This window comes from Thamnophis sirtalis, unplaced genomic scaffold (assembly GCF_051295495.1).
Source record: "Thamnophis sirtalis isolate CommonGarterSnake01/CBP01778 unplaced genomic scaffold, rThaSir2_p1.2 scaffold_13, whole genome shotgun sequence".
Lineage (NCBI taxonomy): Eukaryota > Metazoa > Chordata > Lepidosauria > Squamata > Natricidae > Thamnophis > Thamnophis sirtalis.
In genome coordinates, this window is record NW_028261393.1 from 42465294 (window position 1) to 42485466 (window position 20173).

The 20173-nt window shown below is 41.5% G+C and overlaps 1 protein-coding gene across 5 annotated transcripts in view; it reads left to right on the top strand.

Moving 5' to 3' along the window:
• The window catches only part of TENM1 (teneurin transmembrane protein 1), a 647679-nt gene that overhangs the window by 378132 nt on the left and 249374 nt on the right, over window positions 1-20173 (top strand). For all 5 annotated transcript variants that reach the window (XM_087727833.1, XM_087727832.1, XM_087727835.1 and 2 more), the window contains exon 3: window positions 10109-10369. In XM_087727833.1, coding sequence (XP_087583959.1) covers window positions 10109-10369 — 261 coding nt within the window. The remainder of the gene's footprint in view (window positions 1-10108; window positions 10370-20173) is intronic.

Here is a 20173-nt window from a genome sequence, read left to right on the forward strand (position 1 = left end):
ATTCCCATGCAAACTTTCAGATTCATGGGTGGAAAGGATTGGGCAAATTAATCTTTTCTGTATGTTGCTGGCAATTGGAGGAATGGCAAAATCCTGATGCACTCAGCAAAGCGTTTTTTGATTGGAAAAGAAGAAATGTATTTCTTATCTGAACTGTTAAGAAGGGCACTTGAGCTTATTCAAGAAAGATCCAATTTAGAATTAAGGAGAAATTTCCTGTCAGTGAGAACAACTAACCAGTGGAAGGACTTATCTCCATAAGTTGTGGGTGCTCCATCACTGGAGGTTTTTAAGACAAGATTGAACAGACATTGGTCTGTAATTTTAACAGAATGACAGAGTTGGAAGGGACCTTAGAGGTCCTCTAGTCCAACCCCCTGCCCAAGCAGGAGACCCTATGCCATTCCAGACAAATGGCTATCCAATCTATTCTTAAAAGCCTCCAGTGATGGAAAACCCACAACTTCTGAAGGCAGGCCATTCCACTGATTAATTGTTCTCACTGTCAGGAAATTTCTCCTTATTTCTAGGTTGGATCTCTCCTTGATTAGTTTCTATTCGTTGTTTCTTATTTTGCCTTCTGGTGCTTTGGAGGTTGACACTTCCACACACCCACCCCTCTTCTTTGTGGCAGCCCCTCAAATATTGGAACACTATTATCATGTCACCCCCATCCTTCTTTTCCCTGGACTAGACATACCCAATTCCTTCTACCGGTCTTCTATTTATAAGAGTCTCTAGACCCTTAATCATCTTTGTTGCACTTCTCTGTACTCTTTCCAGAGTCTCAACATCTATTTTTTTAATAATATGGTGATGAAACTGGATGCAGTATTCCAAGTGTGGTCTTACTAGAGCTAAGTGTGATATAGAATAGGATAGGATAGGATAGGTTAGGATAGAATAGAATAGAATAGAATAGAATAGCAGAGTTGGAAGGGACCTTGAAGGTCTTCAACCCCCAGGAAACTCTACACCACTTCAGACAAATAGATATACAACATCTTCTTAAAAACCTCCAGTGTTGCAGCATTCACAACTTCTGGAGGCAAGTTGTTCCATTGATTAATTGTTCTAACTGTCAGGAAATTTCACCTTAGTTATAAGTTGCTTCTCTCCTTGATTAGTTTCCACCCATTGCTTCTTGTCCTGCCTTCTGGTGCTTTGGAGAATAGCTTGACTCCCTCTTCTTTGTGCCAACCCCTGAGATATTGGAACACTGCTATCATCTCTTCTCTAGTCCTCCTTTTCATTAAACTAGCCATTTCCAGTTCCTGCAACTGTTCATCATTTGTTTTAGCCTCCAGTCAGTCCCCTAATCAACTTTGTTGCTCTTCTCTGCACTCTTTCTAGAGTCTCCACATCTTTTTTACATCGTGGCGACCAAATATTGGATGCAGTATTTTGTGTGTGGCCTTACCATTTATAAAATGGTATTAACATTTCAGGTGATCTTGATTCTATCCCTCTGTTTATGCAGCCTAGAACTGTGTTGGCCTTTTTGGCACCTGCTGCACATGGCTGACTCCTATTTAAATGGTTGTCCACTAGGACTCCAAGATTCCTCTCACAGTTACTGCTATTGAGCACTACTATCTCTCTTTAATGATCTTTAACGCTCTTCCACCTGTTGCTTCTTGTTCTGTCCTCAGGTGCTCTGGAGAATAGGTCAACCCTTCTTCTCTGTGAAAATCCCTCAAGTACTGGAAGACTGCTATCATCTCACCCCAAGTCCTTCTCTTCATCAGAATAGACATACCTAGTTTTGGGCAAGACATACCAAGGCTTTGGGAAAGCAACCTAATGTGTTACCATCAGCAATTCTCCTTCTTTTTTTGAGGAGATAGGAATCCTTGCTCGTGAATTCCTGTACTAGAGTTTTTATAAGTATGTACAATTTTTTTTAAAAAAATCATCTCTTCTCTGATAGAAACCGGGATACCCTTTCTGTTCTCTGGAGAAAGAACAAAATAAAACAGCCACTTAAGGGGTTACTTTCTTGCTTGCTTTCTCTTCCAGAAGGTTTCTACTCTTGCCAAATTGAAAAAGTAAATATTTCATTCCTAATTAAAGCAAAAAGCATTAGTTTGAAAGACGAGGTTTCTGCTTCCCAAATGGAGTCACCCATATTTCATTCCTTTTCTTTCTCTGCTAAGTAGGAGACTCACAGTGGCAAGCAACTCACCCATATATTTTAGGGGTGATCAACCCCAACAATTGGCAATTCACGCTTAGCAGTGTGATTTCTGCACATTTGTTTCCTTGAACATTTTTCCAGCTTTCTCCAAGACACTTATTCCATATTTCTGTTTGGCAAATGCATTCATGCTTTTTTTTCTCTCCCTCAAAACAGTGAAAACCACATTAAGTGTACAGTTAAATGCAAAATGGAATTAAATGCCAAGAAATGAGAAAATGCTGAACTGTGACATTGCTGTAATATCAGATAGTAAAAATAATAATAATAGTAGTTCACTCCTGGATTCATTAATTGGATGCTACATTTCGCTTCACAGCCACCTCTGGCTGGATAAAAATTTTATTGCTTGCTTTCCTACAACATATTCATTACGCTAAATATGGTTCCTTATTTTTACATCACCATAGTGTCTGTCTGTGTGTGTGTGTGTGTGTGTGTGTGTGTGTGTGTGTGTTTAGATAGATTCCTCATGCATGTGCACATAAATGCACACACAACTGCCTCTCAATTCAGCTAGTTTGTGCACCAAAGACACCGTGTTTTGATGGTGGGAATGATTCATTTTCTTTCTTGTAGATATCTTGTTTTCTCTCATTTATTCTTTTGCAGCTTATTTCATCCTTAGCATCTTCCCTTCCTTTTCAGCTTTTAACTGGGCTATTATAATAGTATGTGATCATGGCTAAGAGACACTGTCAAGGGTCTTTGAGCAGGGGTCAAACTCACTTTCATTGATGGCCACATCAGGGTTGTGTTTGACTTCTGGAGCGTGTGGCCAGGATGGGCATGGCCAGCTCGACATCACTCATGTTGGGGCTCCTGCAGCAGCCCAAGGACTCTGCCAGTGAAAACGGGTTCCCGAGCTCTGTTTTTGGCTGCGATGGCCTCCTGCAGCCCTCTGCCAGCAAACACAGAGCTTGGGAGGGCCATGTGCAGCCATCACGGGCTCCATTTTTGGCTGCAATGGCCTCCTGCAGCCCTCTGCCAGCAAACACAGAGCTTGGGAGGGCCATGTGCAGCCATCACGGGCTCCATTTTTGGCTGCAATGGCCTCCTGCAACTTTCTGCCAGTGAAAAAGAGCTCTGTTTTTGCTGACAGAGGCATTGCAGGCCAGTCCTTCACTGTTTCCAGGGTGGCCTCGTGGGCTTGATCTGGCCCCCAGGCCTTGAGTTAGACATGCCTGGCCTAGAGAATGGGCAGATAAGAGACAGTGTAGCCCATGACTGGATAGTGGACAGGCCAAGGCACCCCAAAGAGACCCTGGAGTAGAGCTATGAAGCTGGGTTTCATCTGCATATTGATGATAACCCAAATGTATGGATCATCTCGTTTAGTGGCCTCGTATAGATATGAAATAATGGAGAGAGAACCAAGCCCTAAGGCACCACACAAAGTATGGGCCACAGCCTGGATCTTTCCTTGCCTATCAACACCAGCTGACTCCAGAGGAAGAAGGATATTGATCTGTCTGTCTCCCAATCTGTCTGTTTAGCTAGCTGGCTTATCAATTATGACTATAAACATGTTGCTTGTATCTTTCAATTGATATTGTTTTTATTTATTCCCTAGTATGCTTTGATTGCTTATTAGTAACTTTGACTAACGCTAAGTGTTGTATCTTTTTATTCTTGATAAATGTAGTTTATTCTCTTACGTACACTGAGAGCATCTGCACCAAAGACAAATTCCTTGTGTGTCCAGTCACACTTGGCCAATAAAGAATTCTGTTCTGTTTTGTTCTGCTCCATTCTATTCTATATTCTACTCTTCTATTTTCTATTTTCTATTTTATCTTCTCTTCTCTTCTCTCTCTCTCTCTGGGTTCCGGATCCAATGGGCCCCCGTGTCTCCCACATGCATCATGCACATGCGCAGCATCTACCATGGCATACCATCTGCAACCCACCACTCACTCTATCTATCTATCTATCTATCTATCTATCTATCTATCTATCTATCTATCTATCTATCTATCTATCTATCTATCTCTATCTTCGTACCTATTTATCTGCTGTTCCTCCCTCCCTCTCTTCCATCCTTCCTTCTTTCCTCTTTTTTCTTCCTCTTTTTTTCTTTCTGGATGAGGCCAAGATAGGCATCATGAGACACTGATACCATATTGCTTACTCTTTTTCTAGTATCATGCACTTCGAGAGGAGTTTGCTTGAAAAAAATAGCCGTTAATTGAACAAACATCACAATGAAAGCATAACTGGAAGCTAGTTCATATTCATATTGAGTTAAAGTCCTTAATCTTAGCAATAGAGCCTGGGACCCTGCCTGCAACATGAAGCACTGAAGTATTCTGTTTTTAAATATCGATCACTGAATTCCCAGAAGCTGCTAAAAATAGTTACATGGATTCACTGTAACAGGCAGGCCATGTTATTATCTGGTGTATTGGGTGAGTCATGGTAGGTAGGTGTGGAGGATGCAGATGTTTTCCATGTTGTTGGCAGCTCAACACAAGCATTTCCCAGCAGTAAAGAATTACCTGTAATGAATTGGAGCAGGATCTTGGGGATAATGCCTGAAACTAAAAGCAATTCCTTTCCTGACCAATTTTCACAGCGACTCTTTAGCAAGATTGATTAAGAAGAAAAGGACGTAGTTGCAACTTAACTCATTCTTACTAAAACAGGGGTGTCAAACTCGATTTCATTGAGGGCCGCATCAGGGTTGTGTTTGACCTCAGGGGGCCGGGGTGGGCATGGCTGGGGTGAGTGTAGATGTGACCAGCTCTACGTCACTTGTGTCGGGGGTGCCTGTGGAGGCCCAAGTGCTCTGCCAGAAAAAACGGGCCTCCGAGCTCCATTTTGGCCTGCAACAGCCTCCTGCAACTCTCCGTCAGCAAAAATGGAGCTCCGTTTTTGCTGGCAGAAGCACTGCGAACCAGTCCTTGGCTGATTCCAGGGTGGCCCCATGGGCCAGATCGAAGTATCCCACAGGCTGGATCTAGCCCTCGAGCTTTGTGTTTGACACCCCTGTACTAAAATGAAATATATCTCCAAGTGCATTGGACTGGACCCTTCTTATCAGCGTTTTGTGAATCACCAAAATGGCAGATACAACATTGGCATTTGTAGCAGGGTGTTTCCTAAACCACTGCCTAAATCTTGATCAGATTGAGAACCGCCCAATCTTATACACCAGAGCAGGCTCAAGGGAGCAAGAATCACACTGATTTCAATCAGGAGGCTTAATGGTACAATTTTTTGTAGAAACAAAATAATTATGGAAGTGGTACAAAATCTTAGAGCCTGAGATAGCTACTTAGACTTATATACCACTTCACAGTGCTTTATCGTCCTCTCTTACCGGCTTACAGAGTCAGCCTCTTGCCCCCCCAAATCTGGGTTCTCATTTTACTGACCTTGGAAGGATGGAAGGTTGAGTCAACCTTGAGCCAGTCAAGTTCGAATGAGTTGAGCTCCTGGAAATGAGGGCAGAGTTCGCTTGCGATACTAACTTATGCAGAGGTAGGACGCGGTGGCTCAGTGGCTAAGACGCTGAGCTTGTCAATCAGAAAGTTCGGCAGTTCAGCAGTTCGAATTCCTAGTGCCGTGTAACAGAGTGAGCTCCCGTTACTTGTCTCAGCTTTTGCCAACGTAGCAGTTCAGAAGTATCTTAAAAAATGCAAGTAGAAAAATAGGAACCACCTTTGGTGGGAAGGTAACAGCGTTCCATGCACCTTCAGCATTTAGTCATGTCGATCACATGACCACGGAGATGTCTTCAGACAGCGCTGGCTCTTCCACTTTGAAATGGAGATAAGCACCACCCCCTAGAGTCAGGAACGACTAGAACATACTTGCGAGGGGAACCTTTACCTTTACCTTAGGAACTTCTAGCTTTCTTTATTAGCAGGGGTGAAAAATCTCTTTGGAAATTTCTCATCAGAGATTTATGGGTCTTTGAACAATGTTGAGGAAGAACAAAAGTAGACTTTCCCTCTCCAGCCACCTGTATGAGAGCAAAGAACAGTATGACCATTTTCTACTTTAACAAAAGTGCCACCTTGTGGCTACTATAACCAGAAAAGGCCTTTTTACAGATTAGGCAAGTGAAGGATCTGAAGCTTTACACACAAGGCCCGTTTTTTGCTCATTTCTGCCCTCCCCAGCTGCCAGGAACAAGCCTCCTAAAGGCTATGCACGGCCATTTTTGCAAAGGGGGCGGGGTTTCGGAAGGCCAAAAATGCAGTTTTCGGTGTATAAGATGCACCTAGATTTTCACCCTCTTTGGTTGAGGGGAAAAGGTGCATCTTATACTCCAAAAAATACGGTAATAAAATATATATTTAAAAATATATAAAAGAGAATAACTTACATTTAGAAATCACTACCTCTACCATGTAAATCATAAAGTTTCCAATCTGGAAACTCAGACAGGGTTTTGCGTACGAGGACATAAGTGTACGTAGAAAAGGAGCGCCTAAAATTACCAATGCAAAAACCTGCCTAGAGAGGCCTCTGCCCCAGGGGATATTCGGGAGTGGAGCTAACAAGATTAGATGTGCATAGCTAAACTCTACCGTTTAGGCCACTCTGAGAGCTTCAGAGAAATCGCATCCACTTGGGAGTTGGAACACCACACTTAACAAGTGTTTGCAATGGAATGTTGTCGGTATTCCCAAGAGGGAAGCAATGCATTTCACAGCAGCAAAAGACAGTGTAGCTCTTATAGTTTGTGTGGGAGAAAAAAGGTGAAGATGGCTCCTCTCTAACAGTTCCAGAGGTGGTATTTAGGTGGTTTGGACTAGTTCGCTTGAACCGGTAGCGGAAATCATGAGTGGGGCCCCCCCTCCTGCCCCAGCTCTACGACATCCTATTTAGGCCCTTTTTTCGCCAAAAGTGCATGTGCGGAAGGCTGTGCGCCTGCATGGAAGCAGCACACGCATGCTCACGTTTGCAAACCGGTAGGGAAGATAAGTAAATGACACCCCTGAACAGCTCCCAGTTTATGTGTTTTATGGTGGAAGCTGTTGGCTTTAATTTGGCAAGATTCTGTCTATGGGTGAGGAAGGGTAGAGAAAAACTGTCTCAATGTGTCTTTCTTAGTTTTTGGAGCCCAGCAGTGTTCCACAAAGGGAACACAAAACTCACCATTTTGGAAGACACGGGCATGTTGGACCATCAGACAAGTTTGCAAAAGTCTTGTTCACAAATGTATAAATAATCTTCAATTTAACAACTTTGTTTAGCGTCCGTTCAAAGTTAGATGGCACTGAAAATAGTAATTTATGGCCATTTTTCACACAACTGTTGCGCCATCCCCATGGTCACATGATCCAAATTCAGGCGCTTGACCGCTGACTCGTATTTATGATGGTTGCAGGGTCCCAGGTCAGTGATCCCCTTTTGCGACCTTCTGACAAAGCCGAGTCAATGGGGAATCCAGATTCACTTAACGTCCCTGAGACTAATTTAACAACTGCAGTGATTCACTTAACAACTCCGGCAACAAAGTTCGTAAAATGGGGCAAAGCTCACAAAAAAGTCTCGCTTAGTAACAGAAATTTTGGGCTGAGATGTGATCGTAATTCGAGGATCATCTGAAAATAGCAAATTGTAAAAATAAAAATACAAACTGGTCACCACATCCTGTCTCTCTTGTAATATGACATCAGGGGTCTGGAAGATGGTGAGATAAGATAGCAAGGGCTCCATCTTCTGCTTCTCCTCATCATCTACATTTTTAGTTCCAGAGATAGTTTCCACACTAAATAGGAAGAGAAAGTTGTTTAAATAATCTTAAAAATCATCCTCATTAAAATGATTCAAATGGAAAGGAGTCGTAATGCCCACGGTAAAGTATAAAAATAGCAATGAGTGATTGGGGAGAAAAGATAGGAGAAAGATAAAGAAAGAGAGGAAATATTTTATAATTTTGTTTTTAAAATGTAGATTATTTTTATTTGCTCTTTTCATTCCCCCCCTGCCAAATCCGTTAAGTATGCCCATATATTTTTGCTTTTTATTTTGCTGTTTCTTTTTGCACATTTTACTGAACCATATATATATATATATATATATATATATATATATATATATATATATATATATATATATATATATATATATTAATTAGATTATATCCTTTCGGACAAGAAATAGTATTTCAGAAAGTGACCTTGTTGCATTGAGGTTGTGGGAGATGCAATGAAATTAATACTGTATTTGAATATGTTGCACCATTTGGATAAGAAGCAATTACATGGATAAGCTCAACTTTGAGATTTAATATTTTCAGAGGTTTATATTCTTTTTGAAGTTGATCTCCATCACATGGGAGTTGACATGAGGACAAAAAAAAAAGACTTTCATGGGGGAAATGTTACTATTCAGTATAAGGGAGACAAAAATACGTAGCTCTCATTATTCAGTGGTTTGCAGAATTGATTTATATAGATCAGCTGCAGACCACTGTAATGAATCATGACTCCAATGGTGATATATCTGTGGCTGTGAATATATAACTGTATCTTTTTGATTCCTACTTTATTTTTATTCTATTTTAGTGTTTCCTTTATTTTTAAAAATAACTCAAGGTGATGAACATTCCTAATTCTTCTCTATTTTCCTCACAATAACACCTCTGTGAGCTCACCCAGATTTTTGTACCTAAGGCAGGACTGGAAGTCCCAGTCTCCTGGTGATTGGCCCAAAGTCACCCATCTGGCTTTCATGCCTAAGACAGAACTAGAACTCCCAGTCTCCTGGTGATGGGTCCAAAGTCACCCAGCTGGCTTTCATGCCTAAGACAGAACTAGAACTTCCAGTCTCCTGGTGATTGGCCCAAAGTCACCCAGCTGGCTTTCATGCCTAAGACAGAACTAGAACTCTCAGTCTCCTGGTGATTGGCCCAAAGTCACCCAACTGGCTTTCATGCCTAAGACAGAACTAGAACTCCCAGTCTCCTGGTGATGGGTCCAAAGTCACCCAGCTGGCTTTCATGCCTAAGACAGGACTAGAACTCCCAGTCTCCTGGTGATTGGTCCAAAGTAACCAGACTGCTTTTTATGCCTAAAGCTGGATTGGAACTCTCAGTCTCCTGGTTTCTATCTGGTGCCAAACTGTCTCCACTTTAGCCTTCTCCCCCTTCTTTTATAACTGTATGCATTCTTTTTCTTAGTTTTTTTTTAATATTGAGCTTATATAAAATCACCACAATTCTAGAACATGAATGGGGAAGGGTATTTGGTCCATATTTGTTTGTTTGTTTGTTTTTCAAATGTACAAGATAACAAGTATAGGTATGAACATAAACATGAACAAAGGAAGTAAACACAGATAAATGGAGACAGTAAGACAGGGACGGTAGGCACGCTGGTGTGCTTATGCACTTTCCCTTTACGGACCTCTTAGGAATGGGGTGAGATCCACAGTAGACAGTTTGAGATTGAGGGTTTGAGGCTCTAGCAACGGAGTCGGGTAGAGCATTCCAGCGTTGACCACTCTGTTGCTGAAGTCGTATTTTCTGTAATTGAGTTTGGAGCGGTTTACCTTGAGTTTGTATCGATTGTTTGCCCGTGTATTATTGTGGTTGAAGCTGAAGTAGTCGTTGACAGGTAGGACACTGTAGTAGACAATTTTGTGTACTATGCTTAGATCGGACAGCAGGTGGCATGGTTCCAGATTGTCCAAGCCCCAAATTTGAAGCCTGGTGGAATAGGGAATTTTATTGTGAGTAGACGAGTGGAGGACTCTTCTCGTGAAATACCTTGTGTTAATGCCTGATATACAGTGTGGATTCCTGGCGGATGAGCTGTATTCAAGAATTGGTCCGGCAAAGGTTTTGTATACTTATAATCACCTGAATTGTGGAATTATGTGCAAATTAAAAAACAACAACTGAACTGTCCTTTTTGCGTACAAACCATGTTCTGGTTTTTCAATTTGTTACAGAGCTGGAATTCTGTGACTCTTCCCATATGTTGTGTGCTGGCTATCAGGGGGAACTGCACACCGTTTCTCAGCACGGCTATCCTATCGAGATGGGGTCGGATATGGATACCGAGACGGAAGGAGGTGCCTCACCAGATCAGGCCTTGAGGATGTGGATGTCAGGCATGAAATCCGAACACAGCTCCTGTTTATCAAGCCGTGCAAACTCAGCCTTGTCCCTCACCGATACCGATCACGAAAGGAAGTCTGATGGAGAGAACGGTAAAGAAGTCACCTTGGCAATCATTTTTAAGAGATCTAGATTTATTTAACTTTCCTTGCTTTCCCTTTCAGTGTCCGAGTCTATATAGTTCTCCCAGCCATGGTTTCCTTTAATCTCAGTATGTTGAATAAACCATAGCTACTAGGCTTCATGCATTGCAGTAATCTTCAAACCATGCTTTATAATCCACTAGTTGATAACCTGGAATTGCCCAGATATTTATTTATCCTAATCCATACATTTGTCCTCAAAAATAATCCCGGACCAAACATAATTTCTAATGTTGGATTTTCACCCTTACCAGAGGGAGCCCCCTTGGGGAGTACTGTGAAGCCATTAACAACTCCAATGTGCTTTCCAGTAGAAGCCATTTTAAGGCACAACAGGCTCTTAACAGAACACGTACCCTGAGGGGTGTTAGAGCAGGGGTGAAATTCAGCAGGTTCTGACAGGTTCTGAAGAACCGGTAGCGGAAATTTTGAGTAGTTCAGGGAACTGGCAAATACCACCTCTGTTGGGCTCCAGAGTGGGGTGGGAATGGAGATTTTGCAATATCCTTTCCCCAGAAGTGGGGAGGGAATGGGGATTTTGTAGTATCCTTCCCCTGCCACGCCCACCAAGCCACACCCATTGAACCGGTAGTAAAAAAATTAAATTTCACCACTATGTTAGGGGTGTCTTGCCCCCACAGTATTTGTTTCCAGAGTGTACGTCATCTGTGTACCAAGTTTGGTTGAAATTGCTCAAGGCGTTCCAGAGTTATGCTGGAACACATACACATACACACAGCCTATATATATATGGAGGAGGAGGAGGAGGAGATGATGATGATAGTGGCACAGTTCCAATAGTGCAGTACTGCAAGCTACTTCTGCTATCTGCCGGTTGCCAGCACTTTGGCAGTTCGAATCTCACCAGGCTCAAGGTTGACTCAGCCTTCCATCCTTAAGATAGCCCTGGTCCTGGGGGATCATGTGATCCTTTTTTGCGACCTTCTGACAAAGCAGAGTCAATGGGGAAGCCAGATTCACTTAACAACCATGTTACTAATTTAACCATTGCAATGATTCACTTAACAACTGTGGCAAGAAAGGTCGTAAAAGGGGCAAAACTCATTTAGCAAATGTTTCACTGAGGAACAGAAATTTTGGGCTCAGTAGAGAACTTATCTTTATTACTGAAAATATGAATTTATTAGCTGTGCTCATCCGCCCCCCTTGTGCTCATCTCATAAGTCCTTCTTCAAAGACCCGGAATCCCCTGGTGGGATTCAGCCAGTTTGCACCTATTCGGGAGAACTGGTTGTTAACTTTCTAAGCAGTTCGGAGAACCGGTTGTTGGACGAAATCTCCTTTTGTTTCTTTCCCACTTTACAGGGCTAATCCTGTAAGGAAGGCAGGAAGGAAACATCCTGGTGTTATTTCCAGCCTAATCTTTATTGCCCTGCTTACAGAAACTGCCTCTCCAGTTAACCCTTATTACATTGTAACAGCTAAGGCACAGCACCCATCGACATGAGTGATGTTCAGTTGGCTACACCCACATGATCACACGACCACCAAGCCATGCCTACCCAGCTGGTCATTAGGGCAGAGAACCGGTTGTTAAATTGTTTGATTCCCACCACTTCCCGAAAGGCCTTGAAATCATCTCTTGGCCCTGTCGTCTTGGTCAGGCAAAAGTGGGTGCAGCTTGGGCAGAGAAATCACCCTTTGTGTTGTGTCTTTGTACTGGCAAACCTTTGCAGTAAGGCGAAAGGCTTTGCCTTCTCAATCCCTTTTCCTTTCCAGTTCTCTTTTTTAGAAAACAAAGTAGGCAGAAAGGGTCAATTAACTGGGTTTTCCCTGTAGCATTACTAGCTTGGTAGAGTTAGGTTAAGCTCGCACACAATTGGGTTGACTTTGGGCTGTTAAATTATCTGGGAGGTTAATTGACTGGATTAATTCTTGTTATTTTCACAACACATTAATATACACACTCCATTAACCCAGTTAAGTGTTCTGTGGGAACCAGGCCTGTGCTCCTCTCGCTTTTCCTCATGCTTGCACACAATCAGTGCTTGAGGAAGAAGGGATGCTATAAACTTGAAATCAACTTGCCTGAGAAAAAAGATGGACACTCAAGGGAATACAGTCTTCAATCTAGGGGAGCGCAGAACATTCTAAGCGCAGTAGTGGCAAAAGAAAAGAAAAGAAAGAGGAGATACTATCATGCCAGAATGCATTCTGCACGTACAAGTAGATGTTTATTCCCAAAGCACAAGGTGTCAGCCCCACCACAAGATCACCTCTACAGGGAGGCTAAAACTATTTTTATTGAGATTGGCTGCAATAACAGAATCTTGTGAGTCTGATTGTGTTCTTCCTCCTCCTTCCGATTCTCCAGTGAATTAGCAACACATCTGCCTGAGCAACTTCTGAATATAATTGTTCCTGACTGAAATGCATATTTATATCTATCTATAACTATAGCTATATATCTATCTATATCTATCTATATAGATCTATATCATCTATATATCCATATATCCATATCTTTTTATATCTATATTTATATCATCTATATCTCCATCTATATCTATCTATATCTATATCTCCATCTATATTATCTATATATCCAACTATAGCTATATCTATATATCCAGTGATTGGATTTAATTAATTTAATTAATGACCAGCTGGGTAGGCATGACTTGGTGGTCATGTGACTGGGTGGGCGTGGCCAACTCAACATCACTCACGTCAATGGGCGCTTCCCCTTAGCTGCTACAATGTAATAAGGGTTAACCGGAGAGGCAGTTTCTGAAGGCAGGGCAATAAAGATTAGGCTAGAAACAACTCCAGAATGTTTCCTTCCTGCCTTCCTTACAGGATTAGCCCTGTAAAATGGGGAAAAAAAAGGAGATTTCTTCCACCAACCGGTTCTCCGAACTGTTTAGAGAGTTAACAACCGGTTCTCCCGAATAGGTGTGAACTGGCTGAATATATAAGCCACCACTGCTTATATACCACTTCACAGTGCTTTTACAGCCCTCTCTAAGTGGCTTGCAGAGTCAGCATATTGCCCCCAACAATCTGGGTCCTCATTTTACCCACCTCAGAAGGATGGAAGGTAGAGTCAACCTTGAGCCAGTGAGAATGGAACTGCCGAACTGCTGGTAGCCATGTACGGAATGCTGTTACCTTCCCACCAAAGGTGGCTCCTATTTTTCTACTTCCATTTTTACATGCTTTCAAACTGCTAGGATGTCAAAAGCTAGGACAAGTAACAGGAGCTCACACCATTATGTGGCACTAGGGATTCGAATTGCCAAACTGCCAACCTTTCTGATTAACAAGCTCAGCATCTTAGCCGCTGAGCCACCACGTCCCTCTAAGGAAGCTAATTTAATGCAAAATCATAGAAGAAAAGATTGGGATGAATTGCTATTTACAGCATTAATGGAGAAACTGGTCTATGTTTGTCCTTGTCAGTTTCACATTTCCCCCCATTTCTGGGGTGCTCCAGCCTATTCTGCAATTTGTGTAAGATTTATGCAAGGAAGCATGCATTATTTTAATGGCCTGCCGATAAAATACTTCCCCCCCTCCAGTCTTTTATTCTTTAAAAAAAAAAAACTTTTTGGCACATTTCCTCCTAAAATATGCCTATGTGCTTATTTGAACCTAAAATACAGCCTCATACACATCCTAGTGCCTTTCTAAATTAGCCAAAAGCAGCTTTGCAAAATTCTCAGGAGGACAACTGAATATTCACAAGGATACACGAAATCTCATCAGTCTATTTCTGTGTAAAGCAATAAACAAATCAGCTTGCTTTGAAAAAATTCTCTTTTAAGGCGAGCTTTGTTTTCAGTCCTTTCCCCCCAATCTGCAGCATAGACACTGTTTTGATAGAAGATCATATTTGTAGCTCAGATTGAATGGTGAGGTCCTTGGTCCTCTAAGAGCTTGGTTATTTTTTTGCAGTGTATGGATGACATTACCTAGTGTGGTAATGAAATGTCCGCAAAAAACAACCAAGCTCAGAGAGAGCACCAAGTTGCTCACAGACACTATTTTGGTTTGGTTGAAATGGAAGAGTAAAAATTAAGTCAGAAGGAAAAAGGAAAAAGGAAGAAACAAAAGAAAAAGCTAAAATGCAAAAAGACAAAAAGCTAGAAGAAAAACGGAAAAGAAAAAAAAACGACTGTAGATTTACCATTTTCTCTGAAGTTCCACGATCCTCTTCTTTCTATTATTTGAGACAATCTAATTGTCAAAACCACAGATCATAAGTTCGTTTGTTTCTGTTTTATGCAAAAATTCCATAAGGTACTGTGTGATTTTCTTTCTGACGGCTTAACGAAAACTGTTTCATCATTAACATCTGTACAGCTGCAGTCCTTTGTCTAACACAAATAGCTGGAGAGTTTTAACGTTTTATCAGGGGTCAGAAAATGCCATCATCAGCTGAGCAAAAGACAATAATTTTTTTTCACTGAGCGTTGCCTACTGATTGCGGTGAAAAAATGTTCCTCTCTTTGTTTCATAGTCTTGAGCATAAGACAATTGTCTTAGATAATTAGTCTAAGATAATTTAATTGGTTTTTGAAAATCATTTTTGTCTGACTTTACAGAGGCATGAAATGTGGGTTTTTTTTTTTTAAAAAAAAGAAGGTTTCTACATGGTAAAATAAAGTAGTTAATTCCCCTAAACACAGAGAAGAAACTTACAGAATGATATTAATGATAAGGCCTCTTGAAAAGTGATGTAGATAACTATGGGATTCACTGAGTAAATAAATAAATGCATCAGCACGTGCCCTTTTTAGTATGCTTACTATATGGTATATTCTCAAGTGAACTTTACTATTAAGCTGCACAACAGCCCATAATGCTTGACTTCCACATCAATATTTCTGATGTTGTCTCTTAGGCAATATAATTTCCTTGCAGTCACAAATAAGCTCGGTACTGCGTTATTTGAGGTGGGGGGATACTGCATACGCTGAATTGTGCACACGCATCATTAATCTCATAAATAACTATTATGCATGCAGAAATAATAACTGTATTTCCTGTAGTTTCTGTGGAGGGTTCCTTATAAATCTAGACACCGGCTCTGAAATCAAGCTGAGAATATTTAGTAAAAAATACAGTACTAACTTTGGCGCCGTTTGTTTGCATAATTAAAAAATCACAAGCTAGGACTTGCTGAATTGGATTTAAAGCTTGCTTCTTCCCGGTATGACTAGCTAGCTTATTTTTAGGAAGGTCACAATAAGCCATTTCTTTAACAACCAGTAATAAAAGGTGTGCTGCCTCTGAAAGAGGAGATTTTATCTTATACTAGCTGATAACCTGGCATTGCCTGGGTATTTATTTATAGGGGGGAAATGTCTGGACCAATTTCTAATGTTGGATTTTCCCCCTTACCAGAGGGAGTCCCCTTGTGGAGTACTGTGAAGCTATTACCATGGCAACTCCAGTGCACTGTACAGTAGTAGCCATTTTTACAGCAGTACAGTAGAATCCATTTTTTATAATAATGATACCACACTGAAAATTTAGATGATTATATTGCCATAACATCCTATTTCACACCCTTTCAAGGAACCCATGTCCAATTTTTCCTCTAATAAGGAACTGAATTACTCTAAAGGGGCTAGGGAATACTGTCTGCCTGCCTATCTGCCTAGCTGTCTTCCTGCCCACCCTCCCTCCCCATCCATCTATCTATCTATCTATCTATCTATCTATCTATCTATCTATCTATCTATCTATCTATCTATCTATCTATCTATCTATCTATCATCTATCTATCTATCTTCCCCTGTTTTTTCTCTCTCTCTGTTTTTCTCTCTCTCTGTTTCTCTCTATTCCCCCCTGTTTTTTCTCTCTGTGTGTATCTCTCTATTCCCCCCATTTTCTTTCTCTCTCTCTCTCTCTTTATCTGTTTTTCTCTGTCGCCCCCATACATTTTTTTTCTCTCTCTCTGTTTCTCTGTCTGTCTGTGTTTTTTTCTCTGTGTGTGTTTCTCTTTCTGTTATGAAAGGTCGTAACATGAGGCAAAACTCCTCACTTAGCAACATAAATTTTGGGCTCAATTGTGGTCGTAAGTCGAGGAGCACCTGTACGTGCACACCAGTGGTGGGATTCAGCCAGTTTGCACCTATTCGGGAGACCCGGTTGTTAACTTTCTAAGCAGTTCGGAGAACCGGTTGTTGGAAGAAATCTCCTTTTGTTTTTTTCCACTTTACAGGGCTAATCCTGTAAGGAAGGCAGGAAGGAAAATTTCCGATGTTGTTTCTAGGCTAATCTTTATTGACCTGCTTACAGAAACTGCCTCTCCGGTTAACCCTTATTACATTGTAACAGCTAAGGTGAAACGCCCATCAACCTGAGTAATGTTGAGTTGGCCACGCCCACCCAGTCACATGACCACCGTGCCCCGCCTACCCAGTTAGTCATTAAGACAGAAAACCGGTTGTTAAATTATTTGAATCCCACCACTGGTGCACACATATCTTTAGATTTTTAACTCTGTGTAGCAATATTGCCTTCCATCTAGGAAGATTTCCTAAATATTTATCTTCTCTTTTGAAAGACGCAGCGAAAAGCAAATTGTGTGGCCAACCTTGTCTGGTTTTGGAAACCAAATGCACATTGGATGAGAGACCGCCCAAGGCTTTAGGCAAGGCTGGGAAATCGGGAAGTCAACCTGTGAGATGCTTCCAAGGGTGAACCGCTTCCTTTGCCGTGGTTGTGTCCACAGAGGCACCCAGGATTGATTGTAACTTGAGGGGATCTTTACTTTCTATCTTCAGAGAGAGAGGGGGGGGGAAAAATCAGCTTTTCTTTTTTGGTAACCTGGATTCTCAGGAAGAGACATTAAGGACGCCTTCAGTCTCTGTGCTTTTTCCCTTTGGCACAGATAGCTAATAAATCGTGTATTTATGCTCAATTGGTGCAGTGACAGAAAAGTTCAGTATTTCTGCAGCAAATAGCTGCTGGCTGACATGTGTCCTTTACCTAGTGGTATAAATACTGGGGTTTTGGATTTGTTTCTGTGTGTGTGCGTATGTGTCAGAGAGAGAGAAAGAGAGGGAGGGAGGGAGACAGACAGAGACAGAGAGAGACACAGACAGACAGAGAGAGAGAGAGACACAGAGAGAGAGAGACAGCGAGAGAGACAGAGACAGACACACACACAGAGACAAAGAAACAGAGAGAAACAGAGAGACACAGGCACACACACACACACACACACAGAGAGGGTGGGAGGGAGGGAGGGAGGGAGGGAGGGAGGGAGGGAAGGTCTTTAACCTGATGTCAAAACATGTCCTTAATATTTCCCAAAACACAAGAAGGCAAGATAAGAAACAATGGATGGAAACTAATTAAGGAGAGAAACAACCTGGAACTAAGGAGAAATTTCCTGACAGTAAAAACAATCAACCAGCAGAACAACTTGCCTTCAGAGGTTGTGGGTGCTTCATCACAGGAGGCTTTTAAAGGACTGGACAGCCCCTTGTCTCAAATTGCATAGGGTCTCCTGCTTCAGCAGGGGGTTGGATTAGAAGACCTCCAAGGTCCCTTCCAGCTCCAAGGTCTCTTCCAACTTGCCTCCAGAAGTTGTGAATGCTCAAATACTGGTAATTTTTAAGATGATGTTGGATAACCATTTGTCTGAAATAGAATAGGGTTTCCTGCCTAGGCAGGGGGTTGGACTAGAAGACCTCCAAGGTCCCTTCCAATTCTGTTATTTTCTTCTCTTTTCTTTTCTTCTATTCTATTCTGATTGAATAAATATTAATCTGTTTATGACAACTTCTTTGTCATTCTTCCTTACATTTGGATTTTGCATTGATCTCAGATGATGATAATTATTAAGATTATTAAGATTGTTATGATTGTTATGATTGTTATGATTGTTATGATTATTATGATTGTTATGAACGTTATGATTGTTATTTTGTTTCTATTTCCATTCCAAGGCTCCAGTATGTGTAATTTGTTTTTTTCTGAAAAGTTTCTCCAGCTCAATTTAGCTGATGATTTTCTTTGCTGGATGGATTTCTCTGTAGGACCTAATATTCAAGAGTCCCTTTGTGTGTTTGTTGTGTTGCCTTGTGCCTGTGTGTGTGTGTTTAATAGGCAGTCTTCTTTCTTCCAGCATGTTGTCTGATTAATGCACTGCAATTTGAATTTTATTGAATCATTTTAGAGCATAATTTATTTCTGATCCTTAGTGCTTCTTAGCCATGGCTGAAATAGCCTCCATTACTTCAATTACTCCTTTTTGTTCACCTTTTTTTCTTTCCTGTCAGTTTCCTTTCTTTCCACTCCTCCCTACAGTTTTTTTTTTTTTAGTTTTCGCATCTATTCAATCTTGCAGCATCCAATTTTCTTTCTAATACAAAATAGCATATCATTTCAAACCTTTTAACTATATAGCCCATCTCCATCCCACTCTCCAAACCTGGTTTGATTATGGGATAAAGATTACATGCCGTAGGTCTACTTAAGATTTAAAAAAGGAAAAAAATGGGGAGGGAGAAAGAGCCATCCAGCGAATACATTAAAATTCCACAATTGTAAGTAGCATAGTAAAGATACATTTCTGTGAAATTGCATTTCACTGCTTTATACTGCAAGATACACATTGAAAAGACAAGAGAGGAATTCAGAATCAAGTCAGCCAACTAGAATAGGGTGGGTTGTATTTATAATGCCCATTTCAGCTATCTGGAGATCTTCACTTTGTCTGCTTTCCCTAGTTTTATCCCTCAATCCTATTTCCTAAGAAGCTGTTAAGGTGCGGAGTTCAGAAATGGGAGGTGAAACTATATACCCTTCTTGCAGCCCTAACGTTGTGAAACCGAAATTCCTACCTCACTTTAAGGGAATTATTTTTACCTGTTGCAAGAGTGTGTTTGTAATTATAGACCAAGAATGCTTTTTTTATTTTGGTACCACGAGGGTCTGTTTTGAAAGAAGTAGTGTACTGAAGTAGTGTTGCCATGCCTATTTAACTTATATGCAGAGCACATCATGAGAAAGACGGAGTTAGATGAATCAAAAGTTAGAATTAAGATTGCCGGAAGAAATACCAGCAACCTCAGTTATGCAGATGATACCACTCTAATGGCAGAAAATGAAGAGGAACTAAAGAGCCTCTTGATGCAGGTGAAGGAAGAGATTGCAAAAGTTGGCTTGAAATTCAACATTAAGAAAACTAAGATCATGCCATCTGGCCCTCTCAATTCCTGACAAATAGATGGGGAAGAAATGGCGGTAGTGACAGATTTTACTTTCCTGGGCTCCAAGATCACCGCAGATGGGGACTGCAGCCAAGAAATTAAAAGACACTTGCTCCTGGGGAGGAAAGCTATAGCAAATCTACATAGCATCCTAAAAAGCAGAGACATCACCCTGCCAACAAAAGTGCATATAGTCAAGGGGATGGTTTTCCCAGTTGCAATGTATGGCTGTGAAAGTTGGACCATAAGAAAGACTGAGGGCCAAAGAATGGAGGTCTTTGAACTCTGGTGCTGGAGAAGTCTCCTGCGAGTCCCTTGGACTGCAAGGCAATCCAACTGGTCAGTCCTAGAGGCAGTGACGTGCGGTGAGGTTTATGGCTGGTGAGGCAGTCTTCTCCCCTGACATCCCACTGTCTAAAGCGCTTTCTTTCGCCCGCCTGAGTAGTGACAGGCAGGCGAAAGAAAGCACCAGCCCGCCACTGGCTTTCTTTTGCCCGCCTCTGTGTCGGACATAGCGGCGGGCAAAAGAAAGCCAGTGGCGGGCTGCCGCTTTCTTTCT